The sequence below is a fragment of the Phocoena sinus genome, chromosome 2 (assembly GCF_008692025.1).
Source record: "Phocoena sinus isolate mPhoSin1 chromosome 2, mPhoSin1.pri, whole genome shotgun sequence".
In the NCBI taxonomy this organism is placed as follows: Eukaryota; Metazoa; Chordata; class Mammalia; order Artiodactyla; family Phocoenidae; genus Phocoena; species Phocoena sinus.
Window position 1 is genome coordinate 51,271,404 of NC_045764.1, and position 18,156 is coordinate 51,289,559.

At 47.1% G+C, this 18,156-nt stretch overlaps 1 protein-coding gene across 1 annotated transcript in view; it reads right to left on the reverse strand.

Annotated features, from left to right (window-relative positions):
* The window catches only part of ADAMTS17 (ADAM metallopeptidase with thrombospondin type 1 motif 17), a 351,240-nt gene that overhangs the window by 159,462 nt on the left and 173,622 nt on the right, over positions 1–18,156 (reverse strand). The window contains 1 exon segment of the mRNA XM_032623836.1: positions 112–252. Coding sequence (XP_032479727.1) covers positions 112–252 — 141 coding nt within the window.

Genomic DNA, 18,156 nt, shown 5'->3' on the forward strand with positions numbered 1-18,156 from the left:
CTAAGAGATTCCCTTCTGCTCACACTGACTGAGACTCCAACTATTGTGTCTTTAGAAAGTATTGTAGTACTTTCTATTGCATTGATTGTACAGAACAATTCAAGGACTTACTTGAGGAAGTTTTCAAGGTCATCTCGACTGCAGGAGGACCAGGAGAGGTCGCTGGGGTTCCGGCCTTTCACCCACTCTCCCGACATGATGTGGGACCTGCCAGCACAGGAGGAGTGGTCGTCATCGTGGTTCATTCCCAAGCTGCCCGAGGGAAAGGAGGGGAAAGGACACTCATTACAGGCTTCTCATCTCCTCATCCAGGTTTTAACACACTACGCTAACCTAAATCATGTCTTAAACACAAAAGGTGGCACAGGTGATACCTGGTTCTCTGCCACTCTCACAGAGCAGACCAGGAGTCACAAGCTTATAGAGAAATAGAGAGGGTGATGACTTGCTTACCCAGTGAATGGAGACTGATTGACCATGTAACAGACAGCATTCACAAAACAAATGAATAATAAATGAATAAACCAATTACATTAACTGCAATATTATAGTTCTGATGATTGGACTTGCTTTTCCACATTAACATATCCTAGCATTAATGATCTAGTGTTTCACTGCCTGCAGAGAAGTCACTATGCTAACGTGTAGTGGGAACCAACCAAGACTTTGACTTATGAAAACTCATGAACAATTATGGCTTTTCTTTCATATCACTATAGCTGGATCCACCAAGATCATATCTGTCACCTTCCCACCCAGTTGTACCTGGAAGACACCAGGATGCTGGCTTAGACGAGGGAGGCTGACATGCAATGTGAGCTGAACAATGATCTCAGTTCACATACACGCTGTCAGTGGGGTAAAGCCGAGACACAGAACACACGTGATCAGGTGGCCCACAGTCTGCTGACCCATGACTTCCAGGGGAGAGACTCACTGTGCATAAGGATTGCTCACTCTTTGTCAACAGCCCCGTGGAAAACACACACACTTCCATTCATTCAAACATATTTATGAGAGGTTTCTCGAGTGCTGGGAATGGACTAGAGGGAGAAGAAACAATGGTGTACAATAAGCCATCCCTGACCTCAAGTCAGCGTGGGAGAGGAGACAGACACAAACAGAGGTAATTATGAAAAGAGGTTCTAAATGCTTCTCTGCAGCCATATTTTCCCCGTTTTCCTCATACGTCTCTGACCATCTTTCATCAATTCCTCTGTGTTCTTGCTCTGCACACCCCCAGGCCACTCCATGCTCCTATACAGAGAGGCTCCCTTGGCCACCCCCACATGGAGCTGGATTAGCTGATGCCACTCCTGTCCCCGGAACAACACGGCCTGGCATCTGAGCTCCTGCTCCAGGCAGGCAGGGCCCCCTCTGGTCACCCACACGTGTCTGTTCCCATAGTTGAGGGTACGCTTACCAAGGGTCAACAGTATTTATACTCAAACCTATTTATGTCAGTAGTTCTGTTACTTCAATCAATACATGTGGCTACATGTTGTGTTAACCAACGAAATATGAGAATAAAAGTTAAGTTGTTTTCATGAAGACTAATTTAGCTACTAGCTACAATAGGCTGCCAAGTTGGGTGTGCAGAGTCTTTTACAGTTGTCTAACTGTAAAGGATGAGGGAAAAAAATCACAAAAATCTGCCCCTAGACTGCTTCACATGGGTCTTTCAAATTCTGCTGAATCTAAAAAAGAAAAAAAGAAAAAAGAAAAAGAAAGAAACTGGATTTAAAGTCATCACATTATAGTTGTGGTTTCTGTGAAGGTTATGGAAGCCCAATCGGCTTCCTTCAAAGAAAAGGCTTTCACTCCCACCACAAAACCGGTGAAAAAAATGAACGTTTTCATGGCTTAAGTTAAAACAAAATGACAAAATGTTTAAGAACATAAGTATAATTTCTTTACATTTCCCCATTTGAACCAATTTTTTGGTTAAGGGGTCAACTGACCAACAACTATCCTGCTATCTTGTCAGAAAGGAAAGCTTCTGCAGTGCCGCCTACATGTTGGCTCCACCTTCCCCTCAGTCCAGGCCTCTCCTGCCAAAACCTCTCCCTGAAAAATGCCCGCTCCTGGGATTTCCCACAGGCTCTTCCACCCCACCAGGTGCCCTCAGGGCAGCTTTCCATCCCAGCCTATCCATGAGTGACTGGCACAGAGCAAGCACTCTGTAAATATTTATCAAATGGATTAACTATTTAATGCAGCAGTAAACATCAAAAAATCGGAGGATCCTCATGCATGGTATCTAGGGCGGCAGCAGCTTGCTCAACAGAAAAATGAAAACCATCTCTGGGTAGATGCAGTCTTGCTCTCCTGCTTAGATGTCAAGAATCCATCCAATCAGGGTGAAGTAGAGAACCAAGAAATTATCAGATACATCTGACCAATAAGAATAATTTTTCAATGTCATTACTCAGGTTTTTATTTTTTTTCCTGCTTGATATATATATCTTTAACTGTACCTGTATCTATAGCTACATCTATATCTATACCTCTATCTCTGTTTCAGGAAACATAGGAACTGACTGGTTTTTCAACTGCATGTAGCAAAGGATATTAAAAGTCAGCTTAAATTTGATTTAGGGTTTGACTTGGTGTCTATAAATAAAAGTGGTGATAGTGTTTTCAAATGGGTAGATCTGAAAATGTTGATGGCTTTCAGGGAACTCTGCTGTACGTGTAGAGGTTACAGAAATACAATGTCTCATGAGAAAAGTGGCTCCAACCTCCATCTCTAAGGACATAGTGTAAGCACAGCATGTGGAGCAGGTCAAACTGCATCATTGCAGACCCTGGAGAATCCAATCCCAGGGAGAATCAACACACTATCCTAAACCTCTCCCACCGTCCTGAGCTGGGACGCCCTGAGCAGCCACCAGATGCTCCCTGTTGTTTGGGAAACCACATCAGAGGAGATCCAAGCCCTGGAAGAATGGCCTTGCCACACATGGAGGAATGTTTCACTTGTGACATGCTTCCAACTTTTCTCCGGTGATCAAGCTGCTTGTAAAATCAAAGAGGTTCTTTCGCCCACATTCCAGACTCTGCTGGCCAGAGAACCTGGTCTCTCCGGAGACAAAACTATGTTTACAAAAGTGCTGAGAAACGCTGACTGCGCCCTCGACACCCCTATGCCTGCAGGGTGTTGTGTTAACGGTTCATTCTGCCAGCCCCCAGAGAAGGACTTCCCTAAGGAATGTTCCAGTCAGCAGCATCAGCCAGGAGTGCAACTCTTGGGTTTTCTGGAGCTTGTCTCTAATACAGATTGTGCTTGATCTGGTTTAAAATGTTCAAATGCTAACCAAGTGCCTCATAAGTTTACAGTTTGCTGAACTCGCATTGGGGTGGGAGTCTTGATATTTGAGGTCTACATAAACTACGGTTTAGGCTATTTTTAGTTTAAATTAAAGATCACTTGACTGAAAAAATTCATGTTGTTTTAGGTTTATGTCTGTGGTAACATTATATTTAACAAAAACATGTAGCATTAAGCACACACAGTAAGTGACTGAGATTAAGGACACAGACGGGCCTCATGTCACATGTGGTCCAGATTTATCAGACACAATAATAACTTAATGGCCTTGAGTAGATTTTATCTTAAAACAAAAGAACACATTGCTCTGAAATTGCTTCAGGAAATCCAATATATACCATGTGGGGATTCTGAAAGGCAATGCTCCCCCTGTACTAGGTTCACTCCAAACCCTGGAAGGCATGGGGGATACTAGGTGTTCTGGGCCTGGTACCTGTGCCATTTTGGACGCTTCAGTTTTACCTGGCTCAGAGCCTGTCTGTCTGTCTTTTGGACACTTTGGTGTTTTGATGTCAGGTTTGCGAGCCAGGTCTGTCTCCCCTCAAAGTACTCTTGGCTGTGTTTGTAAAACGAGTGCTTGGGGTGGAATGAAAAACCCAGGAAATGGCTCCCATGAGGGGACCCTCTCCAGTGGAGGGGTCAGGGCTGGCTGGAGTCCTGCTTCAGTTGCCCTGGGGGCATACTGCCTGCTAGTCCCTTTTCAATAAATGTTTACTGACTCTGTAATAACAGGAATGGCCCATGGCAGTTTCTAGGAGATGACAGGCAGGTTTGTATTCATTATTGTTAATTAATTAAATAATAATTAACACCTCAGCATTACATTAGAAGGGAAATTCTCTACTGCCACTACCTCTTTGCCAAGAACCAGACTGTGCCCTCAAACTGTAGCTACACAGAAACTTTATCTACAAGGGTCAAAAGTCACCAGGGGTACCAGGCTACACTCATTTATACAGGTTGAGTAACAGGGTTAATTGTCAGGATCATCAATAACCCCATTTATAGGGAACATAGCATCAACATTCTCTCACCTTGGAGAATTTTTTCCTTTTATTTTTATACAGGAAACTGAGCTCACCAGCTTGTAGGGACTCAGGAACACTGCAACTACCAGAGTAGATCTAGGGCCTCCACCTCCACCACATACAGGACCATCATAATACAAATAATCTTAAAACACCATGGAATTCTGAATCACTACTGGGTAAATAACAACCAATATAGTGTTGGTGTTCAGTGCATTTTGCTATAATGGATAACATCATAGTAGGTGAAAATGGATAAGGTACATTACAGTAAAGAGTATATCTCTCTCATAGCTAACCAAAGTACTGAAATCACAAAAACACTCACGTTTTCAGGTTTATATAGATGGGATTTTGATGTCAAGTATATGAGTCAGGTCTGGCCTTCCCTCAAAGCAGTCTTGCCTGGGATTGCATGTGTTTGTGTATAAATATATGCATACATACACACACACACACACACACACACACACACACACACACACACACACGAGATCCACTTCAAATGGGCCTTAAACTTTTAATTTAACAAAAATTCAACTAACTGGGATGAGAGATAGAAAAAGAGAGAAAAAGAAAACAAAGCATGGGCAATTCTATCCCCCACTCTGGTCAATGAGCATGGGTGCATGCATGCATGCCTGTGGCCGTGCACCCTCAGGAGGATGGTATGAAATCCCCCTTTTCATGTAGAAGTAGAGCACTGTATTTGAAAAGGCCTGGCTTGGAGTCAGACTAACCCGAATGAAAATTCCAGCTCTGCCTCTTGAGGGAACAGCGTTATACCTCTGAGCCTCTGCTTCCTTATCTATGACTAAATAGGGCTCATGGTATTTAATGTCATTCATTCATTCAACAAATATGTGTCAAATGCTCTCCATGACAAGATGCTGTCCCAGATGCCGGCACAGGCAAGGCCCCTGCTTCCATAAAGTTTACATTCTGAAGGAATGGGGATGAGCATTCCTCATGGTCAAACAGATACCAAAGCGCCTGGCAAGTAGTGGGATCTGGAAGAGATGAGAGTCTTGCTGCTTCTAAGTACATGTCTGAGTGAAGGAATGCTGGCTGTGCCCAAGCTGAAAACTCAGGTGCCCTCAGAGAGCTGGGAGTTAATGAGGGAAGCGGGGAGAGGTCACACAAAAGGGAAGGGAGGCTCATGGCAAGTTGAACAGTTTTTACCCTATCATATGCCTTTAAATTCCATTTCTCTTCTGCAATGAGTTAACTGAACAGAACAGGCCTGTTCTGGCAGATGTGGCCCAGGGACTGAGAGGATGGGACCCCTGAACAGAGGCTTCATGGAAGCCTTAGCAGCTCAACTGCTCTTGGCAGGCGGTCACCCCATCCAGGACAGCTGTGAGGATAATCACAGACAACCACCAGTCTACACCATGTGTTGCCTTCACAGGAAAAGGGTGATGGTGGTAGCCTGTGGCATAGCTCCCTGTTTCTCTTTGTCTCCCAGCAGCAGGTCCACTCCTGCTCAACTTCCTGTGCATCCCACAGCCTGGGGTTGGTGAAGACCTGAGGGATGCAGGCCCTGGGGTTACAGCTGGGTCATCTCAGTGAAAAGCTGTCTCCTGGCCCAAATAGCTCCTACGGGCTCACCAGCCCCTGCAGCTGTGGTCCTGCTCCCACATGACGAAGGTGGTCCTGATACAGTGAGATGGTCTTGCCCTCCTCTGCTCCACCGGCTCTCAGAGCAGGCTGGGCACACGGTAGGGCTCAGTTAATGGCTGTGAAGTGAAAGCAGCACACGAGCATCTAGGTCTACATAACAGCCCACTAGCACACAGAACAGAGGCTACCTTTGGCGCCCTTCCCCCCACTGCCTCATTGGCATTCATCATTGGCATGAGGGGATGGCCCCCAACATAAGCACGAGAACAAACAAGCGGCACCTCCTCGGGAGGCTCTCAGCCTCTTCCTATGATGCCCCCACTGCTCAGAGCATTCCACGAGCCCATCCAGAGCCAATGCACGCAAACATGTGTGTTGTTACTTCCATAGACTTGGAAGTCAAATGACGTTTGCAAATTTTACTAAAAAAAAAAAAAATCCATAAAGCCATGTTGACTTTTGCCTGAGAAAGTAGTCTATAGAAGGGGGGGAGGGGGTGTCTGAAGCTGTTTCCAGGTAGAAATTCCAAAGCAGTTTAGAATGATGGCTACATTGATGAAATAAGGATATACCCTCCCAAGGTGAGTGACTATTTCAGAGGGGACAATACTGATTCAGGTGAAAAGGCTGTAGGGTGTTAAGAAAAAACTGCCTCTGTCACGGCAAGGAGAGTGAGTGGAAGGAATAAGCCAATTCTCCTTCCCTCCTTTCCTTAGTCTTTTTGGAGGACTTTACTCTTCCATATGATTTTGGTTTGTCAAGTCCTTTTAGTTTAGTATTGTACTGATTAAATTGATTAATTTGGGGAGAACTGGCATCACTGAAGTTTTGAGTCTTGCCATCCTGGGACATTAGGGCACCTTTTCACTTTTTCAGGCTTTCTTGAATGCCCTTTGGCAAAGTTTTGTAGTTTGCATCATCAAGGTCTTCCTTTTTTTTTTTTTTATCAGTATCATTCCTGGGTATTTCCCACCTTTGGCTGAAGTTGTGAACGAGGTCTGCTTTTTATTCTTCTGTAACTGATTACTAATTGTGTATAAGAAAACCATGGATCACTGTATGTCTTGTGATTTGCACCCTGATGAACACTCACTGGCTCCAACAGTTTGCCAGATGATTCTCTTACAAAATGCAGATAATGACCACTTTGCCTCTTCCCTTTCAAGATTTACATCTCATTCCTTGCCTTATGAAGTTTGATGGACTTCAAAAACAATGCAAATTATTAGTTAGAACATGGGAACCTTTATCCTGTTCCCAAAACTAATGGAAATGCTACCAATATTTGCACACTGGATACATCTGTTCTAGACTGCTTACAGCTAGGTTAACTTGGTCAGCTTAAGGACACTTTCTTCTAAATAATCATTTTAAGTGGGCTTCCTGGTTAGCATTTCAAAGGAAACACTAAAGAAAGTCTGACAAAGTGGACAGAGCGATGGTCCAAAAAGACAGAGGCCATGGTTGATGTTAAAGACCTGCCCAGATTCTTCTGGGGAGCTGAGGCAAAGCTCCTAACTCCCCAGGCCTGTCCTCCTAGCTGGGAAGTGAGGGACTTGAACCAGGCGTTCAAGGGGTTTTCCAGTTCAAAATGGAATCATTTTGTGATTCTGATCTAGAAGACTGAGCACAATGGTAAGGCAGAGCTGCTATTCATTCTTCCAATAAGAGCTGGGTGGGCCCTATCTCGTACCAGCACTTTCAGGGCACCGAGTACACAACAGTGAGGGGCACAAACAGCCCTGCCTGTAGGAAGCCCACAGTCTGGCAGTGATCACAGACAAGTCAGCAAGTGCTGACCAGCACTGTCCAGTATAACCTTCTGTGATGATGCAACAGTCTATGTGTGACTATCCAATACAGCACCATGGAGCATTTGGAATGTGCTAGTATGACTGAAGAACTGAAACTCTGATTTTATTAAATTTTAATTGAGATAAATTTAAAGGTCCACATGTGGCTAATTGCTACCACACTGAACTATACAGGCAGAGACAAGAATCTGATTCAACTAACCTGAGTACCACCATTGTGCTAGGAGCTGTGGATGTCATCACATTGGTACAGGAGTATATCCAGGCCCACAAATTACTTACAGGCTTACAGATACTTAGAGAAATAAGACAACCTGATGACACAACTGGAGAAGACTCAGTGCCAGGTGTAGACATCAGAAGCTGAAAGCCACGGGCATTTAGAGGGGGGACACATGTTGTCTCATACTGACTCTTTGTATGACCTCATGCCTATTTTTCCTCCAAAATGGTTGTACTAATGGTGCCATCTGTGCTCAGACCTCCAAAGCACAGGGCTGTGGTGTGATGGATTAGAAGGGAAGAAACTAGAGATCTACAAAGGCTTTATAGAACATCCAAGAAAATGAAAGAACGTCAGCCTAAATTGCTTCAGACCATGATATCTGAAGAGAGGGATTCTCTAAATGCCTTCCCACGGAGGCCTCTTATGTGCCTTTAAATCTGGGACATTCTCAACTTCAAATGAATTTCGTCAAAGAATGGCATAAGATCAGGTGCCTTCACTAACTGAAAAAGTGAACGGTGGGTTGTAATAAGGCAAAACAAAGGAGATATTCCTATTGCTAAAAAGTTCTCTGAGGCTCTCCTTAGCTCTTTAAAGGAAGATAATCTATTGAGGAAACATTTTTATTTCAAAAGAAAACTTCACGAAAGCACTAAGCTCTTCTAAAATTAACCACTGACACAGTGAATGTCATCCCGGCCCTACAGCCGTCATCCCTTCTGTGGCCTGCTCTGGGCCTGGAGTGCAGAAGGGCTCCCGGGAAAGGGCCTGACATGACCTGCTTAAGTCCAGAATGCCATGAAGCCGTGTAGACGCTATAGCAGCACCAACAAGGCTCAGCCCCCCTCCCAAATTGCACGATGATTCACTGGGACCCCTGGTCTCCTTCAAGTCTGCAGTGGGCCTTCCTTTAGGCCCAGATGCACTAGACGGAGGCCCACGTGAGGCATGGGGAGGGTTCTGAGGACACAGGCTGATGCGGCATAAGTGGGTCTGAGCTTGTGGCTCCACTCACCCCTCGCCAGTCTGCCAACAGTGTCCTGCAGTGCTGGGGAGACCAACCCTGAATTTTGGTTCCAGGTTGGCTCTCTGAGAAGACCACATGCCTGGCTTATCAAGCAAGAACACAGCAAGGGAGCTGAAGAGTACAAAGTGTTTCCTTTCGTGCAATGTGCTTCCAAGGTTCTGCCGAGGAAAGTCTGCCCAAAGAGAGGGCTCGCAGAATCACGGCACTTAGTTTGTTGAAGGAAACTGGGAAATTGGGTGAGAGTCAGAATATGCTTTCTGCTTCTTAGTCTAAAGTGTAATTCATCTAAGGGTGCTGCAGGCACCAGACTGAATAGGGCAGGAAATGGAAAGATAGCTAAAACCTTCCAAAGAAGTGAATCTCGGGCTAACATAGACTACCCTCCAGATGTCAAGAAGGAACTTTCTGTGCACAATGGAAAGAAAACTGATGTGTAAATGGGGAGTGATCTCTCAGTTTCAGGGAAATCTATAGCTGCCACGAATCCTCCATAGCTGTCCCCTGCGGAGTGCTTCAGAAGGCCAAGGTCAAAGCTCCTGGTCCCTCTGGGGCCCACACAGCAGAGCTCTGCAGTGAGGTGGAGAAGGGCAGAGGGTGGTGACTCTTTCCCTTCCCCCACCATGTCCCGGGCGCGGGGTTACCTGTCTGCTTCTGCCCTCCTCATGAAGTCCCTGGTTCAGAGGAACATTCCTTTCCTAGTCCCCAAAGTACTTTGCATTTTAACACCATCAGCCTCAGCATATCCATCCAGAGGAGTGACTATCATGGCAGGTGTGTCGGGCATTGTGGTGGCAGATGGAGCAAAGAGGGGCAGAAATGACGTTGGTATCACCACCACGGGCTATGTGCATCTTAGGGGCGGGAATTCATACACTCATTCATCTGCTGAAAGCTGCTGCTCACTGAGGTCTGAGCTGGGGAAGCCTCAGAGGATTTGGAGGGCTGGAGCAGATACCCTAATCCCTTCTAATCATGCCCTCATTCATCCAGACTCTGCTTCATCCAGACTCTGCTATGTGTCACGTGCCAGGCACAGCGCTGAGCACTCGTGTGCCCACAGGACACATATCTAAGGTGCAGACCAAGGTGGGTCCCTCTCAACACAGATGTTGAAAAGCACACTAAGAGCAGGAAAAATATTGAGAGAGCAGGGGAAGAAGTGTGATACACAACAGAGACCTCATACCCAAGAGTTGCGGGGGTGGCATGGGGCGTGCCCGAAGAGCAGAGAAATAGCGTTTTCAGCATGCCAGGCAGTGCATGTTGCATCCATCAACTCACTATTACCATCTCCACTTCACAGATGAGGGAACTGAGGCAAAGAGGTTGAGAAGCTCTCCCAAGGTCAAACAGCTGATAATGGCCAAGCATAACTTGAGCCTGGACAGTCTATACTCCAAATCTCCATGCATGGCCTGGCTCTTTGAGGATGAAATCTGCCCCCAGACCCAAAGGAGGGCAAAGGATGGGAACCAGCTAACCCCTGCAGGAGTGGCCGTCTTAGAGGTTGGGGGCCAGCAGGAGCCCTCAGGAGACGGTGGATGGCACGGAAAATTCCTCTTAGGCTTAGCAGCGGAGAGCCTGCTTGAGAGCCTTCAGACCTGGAGGGGCTCAAGGTCTGCTCTCAGGGCACTGAGACTTCCAGCAAGATAGTGTGGAGAGGAGAGGGGCTGCCAAGTATGGACATGGCTTTGGGGAGCAGAGGTACTGGGGAGCGGCCAAGAGCTTTTTCCTGGACCCAGCTTGGAGGAATCACACCTCTGTTCTCCGGGCACCAACCTGGAGCTCCTGTGACATTCAAGAAGGGGATTCAGACTTGGTCCCCATCTTCTTAGATGCCCCCCCGGATCTTTATCTAAAGCACAACTCTGAGACATTACTAGCAACAGTCCTACCCTCCCACCTCCCATTTACACCTGAGGCTCAGAGTGTGAGGGTGGGAGAGGAAGACAGACGTACCTGGGTCCATGAGATGCTGGGTGGGCGCAGTGTGTTCTGGGAATAACGCCCGGAGTGTGGGGTCAGGGTTGGGAACCTCAAAGTGCTCTGCAATATTCACCCTGCCTCTCCTTTTTGGTACTTGAAAATTTTGCACATTAAAAACATATTGCCAGGAAATTGATGCTCAAGATATTAATTCCTTTTCTAGTTGAGACTCAGGCTCTAAAGAACCACAGGAGTTGAGACGTTGAGGGCTCTTGAAAACCCTTCTGTCTGCATCTAAGTGGAATCTGGAGCCCAGAGAGAGGTGACCACCCAACACCACACAGCCAGTTGCAGCAAGTTCTTCCTGGAACCAAGGGTCTCCCGCGTTCTGGTCTGAAATCAGATTTCTGGTCCACCTCACAGGTTCTGCCTTCGTCCAACCCAGCCACCCTGTGAATGGGGACTGGACCTGGGTCTAGAGGATTGAGAAGACAGCAAATTGGAAATCATTCAAAGGTCATCTACAGACTGCAGGATTAAATTTGGTTTGGTTTTGAAAAACCTCACAGTCAGCCCTCAAAATGACCATCTTTTAGAAGCATTTACTTAAAAGAAATGCTCTAAATTCATTAGTTTTATATTGACCTTTTTCCCCCCAAAGAAACAAAAGGACAGTGAATATTCGTTTCCTTTTTAACCATTGACATCTCTTAACTAGACAAGATTATTTTCAATTCCACCTAGACTTAGCAACTTTGCTTAGAAGTGTACATTTAATAAGCTTTCCACTCATAAACAATAACAACTGCCTGATTTCTCAGGGAGGGTTTTTCTCAGCCAATAGGAGAAGGCCTGGTGTGGAGTAGCTAAAATAACTGTATGGTAGAAATTCAGAGACAAAGGGGTATAAGTTGAAAACTGAGTCCCCCCTCCCCCATAGTAGTTTCCTAGGCTCCCCCCTACATCCTCCCACCACCCCCACCTGGAGGCAATCTCTGTCCCCAATTCTTCCAGGGGCCGGTGTTTTAATGGGTGTTGGAAACCAGCCCCTAGCACTTCCTACCCCTTCAAAGGCGTTGCAGAGGAGAGGATTAGTTGACTGCAGGGGGGACCTGCTGCTCAGAGAGAACCTGCAGCTTCTTAAATTTCAAAGACCCCTCAGGGACCCCAAAGGGCCCAGGATGTCCAGACAGCAGAAACCCCAAGGACAGGCTGTTTCCTGCTCCCTCCTAATGACCATCACTCCCTTCCTTCCCTGAAACCACACATATCAGGAGAGGCTTTATGGCCACATTACTTGGACTCTGCCTTTTCCTCTTTGACCAGGAAGTGGGGTGTGGTGTGGTGGGGTGATGGGGTAGGGTGTGTACTCCATCCCACCTCCCAGCCATGAAACACGCGCCACGGGTCAGCAGGCTGAGGGGGTGCCGCCCCAAGTGACCCTGGCTCCAGACACACAGCAGGTGCTTGCATGATGCTGACAAGACCCCACTACCCCAGTGCCTTTGCCTGCCCTCTACCTCTGTGTGGACACCCCTTCCCACTCTCCCTGCCAACCAAAATCCTCTCCTTCCTGTAAGGCCCAGATTGCAGGTCACTTTCTTTCTGAGCAGCCTCGGCCCTTCCCAGCTAAGAGGGATCCCTCCCAAGCACATGGCCATTCTCTCAGGGCCTCCCTGAGGACAGGACTTGCCATTTTTTGCACCTCAACATCCCAGAACCTCCCCGCAGCCTGGTCTAGCACCAGCCACACAGAGCTGCCGAGTGTTCGTAAACTGATAGAACAGACTGAACAAAACCAAATCAGTTGGGTGGTATCTGGGAATTTCTCTTAAAAGACTTCACCCCATGGCTCTATGGTCTCTGTTCCTATCATACAGGTGGCAGGGAGAGCTGGTAGCTTCACCTCATGGCAGAGCCCCATGAGCCCTTCTCTGAGCAATAATATCACAAGCAAGCAACCACCTCTTCCGTCGGAACAAAAGGGGCTCTGTTATCCCTTCCGGATCTCAGGCAGGTTATGTCCTGCCTAACGAAACTTAACACTAGAGAGACAGGACAGAATTTCAAAGGCAAATTCTAGAATCTTAAGACTAAGAGGGATGTCGCTCAATTCCTATAAAGCACTGGTTCTCAAACACGGCCACACTGTGAGATGTCCTGGAGAGGAAACCCCGATGCTCGCTCTCACCACCAGAGGTTCTGATTTCATTGGTACGAGGCATGACCCTGAGTATCTGGATTTTTGAAAGCTCCCAGATGATTCTAAAGTCCATTAAAGTCTGAGAACTGCTGCTACAGTGTTGACCAGTGGTTCTCAGACTTCAGTGCCTGCTAGAAACCCCCAGTGGGCCTGTGAAAACTCAGAGGGCTGGGTTCCGCCCCAGAGTTTCTAATTCAGTAGGTCTAAGGAGTGGGGGTCAAGGGCAGGATGAGAATTCGCATTTCTATTAAGTTCCCTAGAGACGTTGAAGCTGCCGGTCCAAGGAGCACACCTGAGAGCCATTGCTGATGGTTTTACTAGTAACCGCCCCACCTTGGCTGCAGGTGAGAGTCACCTGGCAAAGTTTGAAACACCAATACCTGGGGCTCACCACACACCAAGTAAATCAGGATTTCCAGGGGAGGGGACGGGCACCTGTATTTTACAGGGGTTTCCAGGGGTGTCTAATGTCCCCCCTGGGCTAAGAACATTGCCTCTAGAAACAGGCCATCCTCAGGAAGGGCCAGCGCCCAGCTCTTTCTTACTGCGAGCTGAGATGGGCCTTCATGCACGCATGACCCAGGCCCGCCTTCTGAGCATTGATCAAGCCCTCTCCCTTCATAAATATGACAGAGTTCAAGTATTTGAGCTCACATTCTTGTCCCCCTTTGCTCTTCTCTCCTTCTACCCACAACTTTCAGGGAGAAGTCCAAGTTCATAACAAATGGCAGGACTTCTCATCACGCTTTCAGCCAAGCAAAAGGACAATCACTTCCTGGTTAGCCGAAGTCAAAATCCTGACGCTGTTCTTTATTTCTGCCCAGATTCCGAATCTGGGGGCGAAGCCAGGAAGGGCATTACTGTCGGTAGGTTCTGGACACACACAAAGTACATGGCCCAAGTGTTTCATCTACAAATTCTACCCTGATGGTGAATATACTAAGGAACAAATTTTGGGAACAGTAACCACCTTGTTGCTAAATTATTAAATGCTAGTTTGTGTGACTCTCTGTGAAGTACCCTGGTTATTGAATATGTGGACTCACGGTTTCTCTAACTCAAGGGTTTGTTTTTCAAATTTCCACAAAATTGAGACTTTGGGGGTTTTGTAACTGCTATTTGTTTTCCCCTTTATTTTTTTGAGGCTCTTCTTAAGCAATACTTTTTATCTTAAAAATAAAATCTTCGCTTCCCCTAGTGTAAATTATGCCTTCTTGCAGTAATCACTACTGCTTAACTGGCATTCAATTTACAGGATAAAAATATATTCTTTTGGCTGTCCAAATGACTGTGTACACAACTTGTCCTCAAACCCACTCTGAATTTTGGCTCAGAGCAACCATCCTGTTAAGAGGATGGAATGTGGTTTCAAGCAATGCCAGAAGTATTGCATAAGCGATAACTGATATTTTTACTAGCGGCAACTTTGTAGTTGATAATGGGTTATTAAAATGGGAAAAGAGGCCCTCCCCACAGAATCCCATCTGAGATGTAAAGGGAAAAGGTGTCCCAGACAAAAAGCCTCTCAGTGTCAATAAAGGGTGGTTCCAGAGCCCCGTATCTTCCAGAATGTGTGGCCCCAGGCAGAAAGCAGCAGAGGAGAAGCTCTCTTGTTACAGCGACTCCTCTGCCACAACTAGGGGAGCTAATGGCCCCTCCCCCATTCCCCCCCTCCAGCCACAGGCCACCAAGCCCCGGTGGAACTCTATTGCACTTTTGGAGTGAAAAAGGAGCCAAAATAACAAGGGTACCAAGTGCCCTGTCATCCTGTTCCTTTTAAAAAATAATCTTGATATTGGCCTTTATTTAAATGTCTGCTTTCGACTTGTGTTTACAGAAGAGAGTAGTGTCAAATTTGGCAACCCTGACAGAACAGAGTCTAGCTGGTCTGAGCTGTGAGCTGTCAAAGGTGCAGCTGCCTGTCCTCGTCTTGGCCATTCCCACGACCAAAGGCTTTTCCTCCAGGTGAGACGTCAGGGTGATTTCACTGAAGGCGGCAGAAGGCTCATGTATGATAAATATCACAGGTTTATCCCTCCTCCATTTGGAGATCTTCAAGAGAACACTAATTCTTTAGGAAAAGGAACTAACATTCTAATCCTTAATGCAGGAGACTGAGGCCCGGGCGCCAGCGGACCTGCAGGGGATGGGGCGGGAACATGTACCAAGCAGGACGGAGACTCGAGACCTCAGGGGTCACCTCACCCTTGGGTTACTTTTGCCCCTTGATTCTCAGCCTCGTGAGGCCACCAGCTCCCTCTCAGCACTCGCATCAGCACTGATTCCAGCTCCAGGGGCAACAATCACTGTATACGAGATTGGCGCCCCCAGAGGAGGGCAATGCTCCGAGGCAAGATTTCACATACTTGCCTCCTCCTCGCCCTCCAGCCCCAACAGATTCATTCTTGTCAAAGTCACAGGCATATAAATATTTTTCTCAGCCAAGGATTTTCTTTTTAGAGCACTAGAAGGAAGACAGCAAGGGCAGGGGTAAGAGAACAAGCGCTGAAGGCAGTGGAAACAGTGACAGGCTGACCTGCTATGATAAGTGTTCCCTGGAACAAGGCTGTACTGTCCTCCAACAGGATGACAGGACCAACCCCAGACAACAGCCTGCCCTGTGATTCACCTTCCAGGCCCTGCTGCCTGGGCTATGAGGTCAAAAAAGGCAAACAGACCCACACAGGTATGGACTTTCTCTGCTTCCACATTGTGATTTCTTTCTGCGCCACCCTAAGTGTTCGTGAATGTCACAGGCACTAGCGTTTCCAACAAGCCGTATCTATGGCTGGTCAGGTCCCCGGGGCTGAGTGCCCACGCCCTCTCGCTCCCCATCTCCCCTGCTCCATTGGCCATGGTTCCATATGGCACCATAACCCATCAGCACAGATGTGTCCAAACCATAAAGGACCCTCTCCAGGTGGGAGGAAGACAAATGTGAAAACTCAAAGACTACAGTGAGTGAAGGCTTCCCAAGGCCCACTCATCCCAGCCCGCTTCTGAAACAGGAGTGAGCTCTTGAGAAGCATGAAACACGCCCAAATACCACCACCGTTTCCCTCCAATCTCCAAGTGCCTTTTCTCTTTCATTACAGGGAAGAGTCATGGAGATGGCACCAAACCAGAACCCGCTCAGGCTCCTTTTCAAAATGAGGTGAGTGTGCTGCCTAAGGATGAGGAAGCTCTGCATTTTCTATGCTTCCAGAGTCATCAGACAGTAGCTGGTCCACAACAGGGAAGGAGACCTAATAATGGCAGTAAATGAAGAATAGCGGTCAGTATGGATGGTGAAATGAGGTGATGGATACAAAGTGCTTCAAACAGCGCACAGAAAGATGGAGGGCTCTGCTCCTGCAGCTGTAATAACGATGACCAGGAGGATGACAAATGTTCACATGAGTGAGGACAGGCCCTCAAACTTGGCTGTGTGTTCAAATCACCTAAGGAAGTTTAGAAAAATCTGGATGCTTGAATCCCACCTGCAGAAATCCTGACTTAATTGGTGTGAAGTGTGGCCTGGACACCTGCATTTCTAGAACACCTATAAGAAGGCATTCTCTCTCTTATTTTAGACTTTTAATTTTGAAATTATTATAGATGCACAGGAAGCTGAAATGAAAAATACAGGGGGGTTCTGTGCACCACCTGTCCAACCTCTCCCAACGGTAACACCTTGCATAACTACATTGCAATATCAAAACCAGGGAGTGAACATTGGTACAACCCATAGTGCTTATTCAGATCTCACCATTTACATATGCACTGTGTGTGTATGTGTGTGTGTGTGTGTGTAGTTCTAGCCAATTTTATCACACCTGCTGCTGCCTGTAACCATAATCACAGCCACAATCAAGAAGTCGTGGCATTACCACAAGACTACCCCTTTGTGGCCAAACCCACCTCCGCCCCATCCTTCAAACCCTAACAACCACTAATCTGTCCCCCATTTCTATGTTACATGATGAATGTTACATAAATGGAATCGGGCAGTATGCATCCTTTTGAGACTGGCTTTTTCACTCAGTATCATTCCCTTGAAGTTCATTCAGGTGGCTGTGTGTGTCCATAATCTCTTCATTTTTTATTGCAGAGTAGTATTCCATGGTATGGATGTCTCAGTTTGTTTAACTATTCATCCACTGAAAGATATTTGGGTAGTTTCAAGCTTTTGGCTGTTACGACCAAAAGCTGCTATAAACATTCATGTACAAGTCTCTGGGTAAAAATAAGTTTTTATTTCTCTGGGATAAATGCCCAGGAGTACAACCAGTGGGTCTTAGTTTTAAAAGGAACTGCCAAACTGTTTTCCAGAGTGGCTATGCCATTTTACTTCCCCACCAGCAGTGCATGAGCAACGTGGTTCCTCTGCATCCCGGCCCATGTTTGGCGTGATTGCTGGCTATCTTGGTGAGTGTTCCATCAGCACCTGAAAAGAATGCCGTCAGGCCTCCTGTTCATTCCCTACTGGTGATATCTGTGGGACGGAAGGCACTCCCATGGATTGCCTGGTGTTGCCAGGCCACCTTGTGCCGGGAGGCGTATGGGAGGGAGAAGCTGCTGAACTTGGGTCTCCTTGTGCCACTGGGACGAGGGCAGGGAGGCACAGGCCTTCGCTGCTGCTGCTGCAGCCAGCAGATTCGGTTGCCTGCTGTGTCCTGGCTGTGGGACAGGAGCTGGGGTTCACTGCTGCAGTGGCCCACAAGTCTGCCAGCCCAACACATCCTGTGTATGGAACGGGTGTAGCGGGCTCCCCACAAGGTCTCGGTGGGCTCTGCCTTTCCCAGTCCACCAGCCAAGAAGCAGGCTGTTCTTGGGGTTTATGTTTATATCTGTTGATGGTTCCAGGTCGCAGACCTCTAGGTACCAAGTCCAGGATACATGGGAGGTATAAAGAAAGCCCTGGAACTCACCATGCTGTCGTTCCTCAGGTCCTAAGGTCCCCAGCCAACCCGGCTTCTTCTTTCCAGCTTTCATAGCC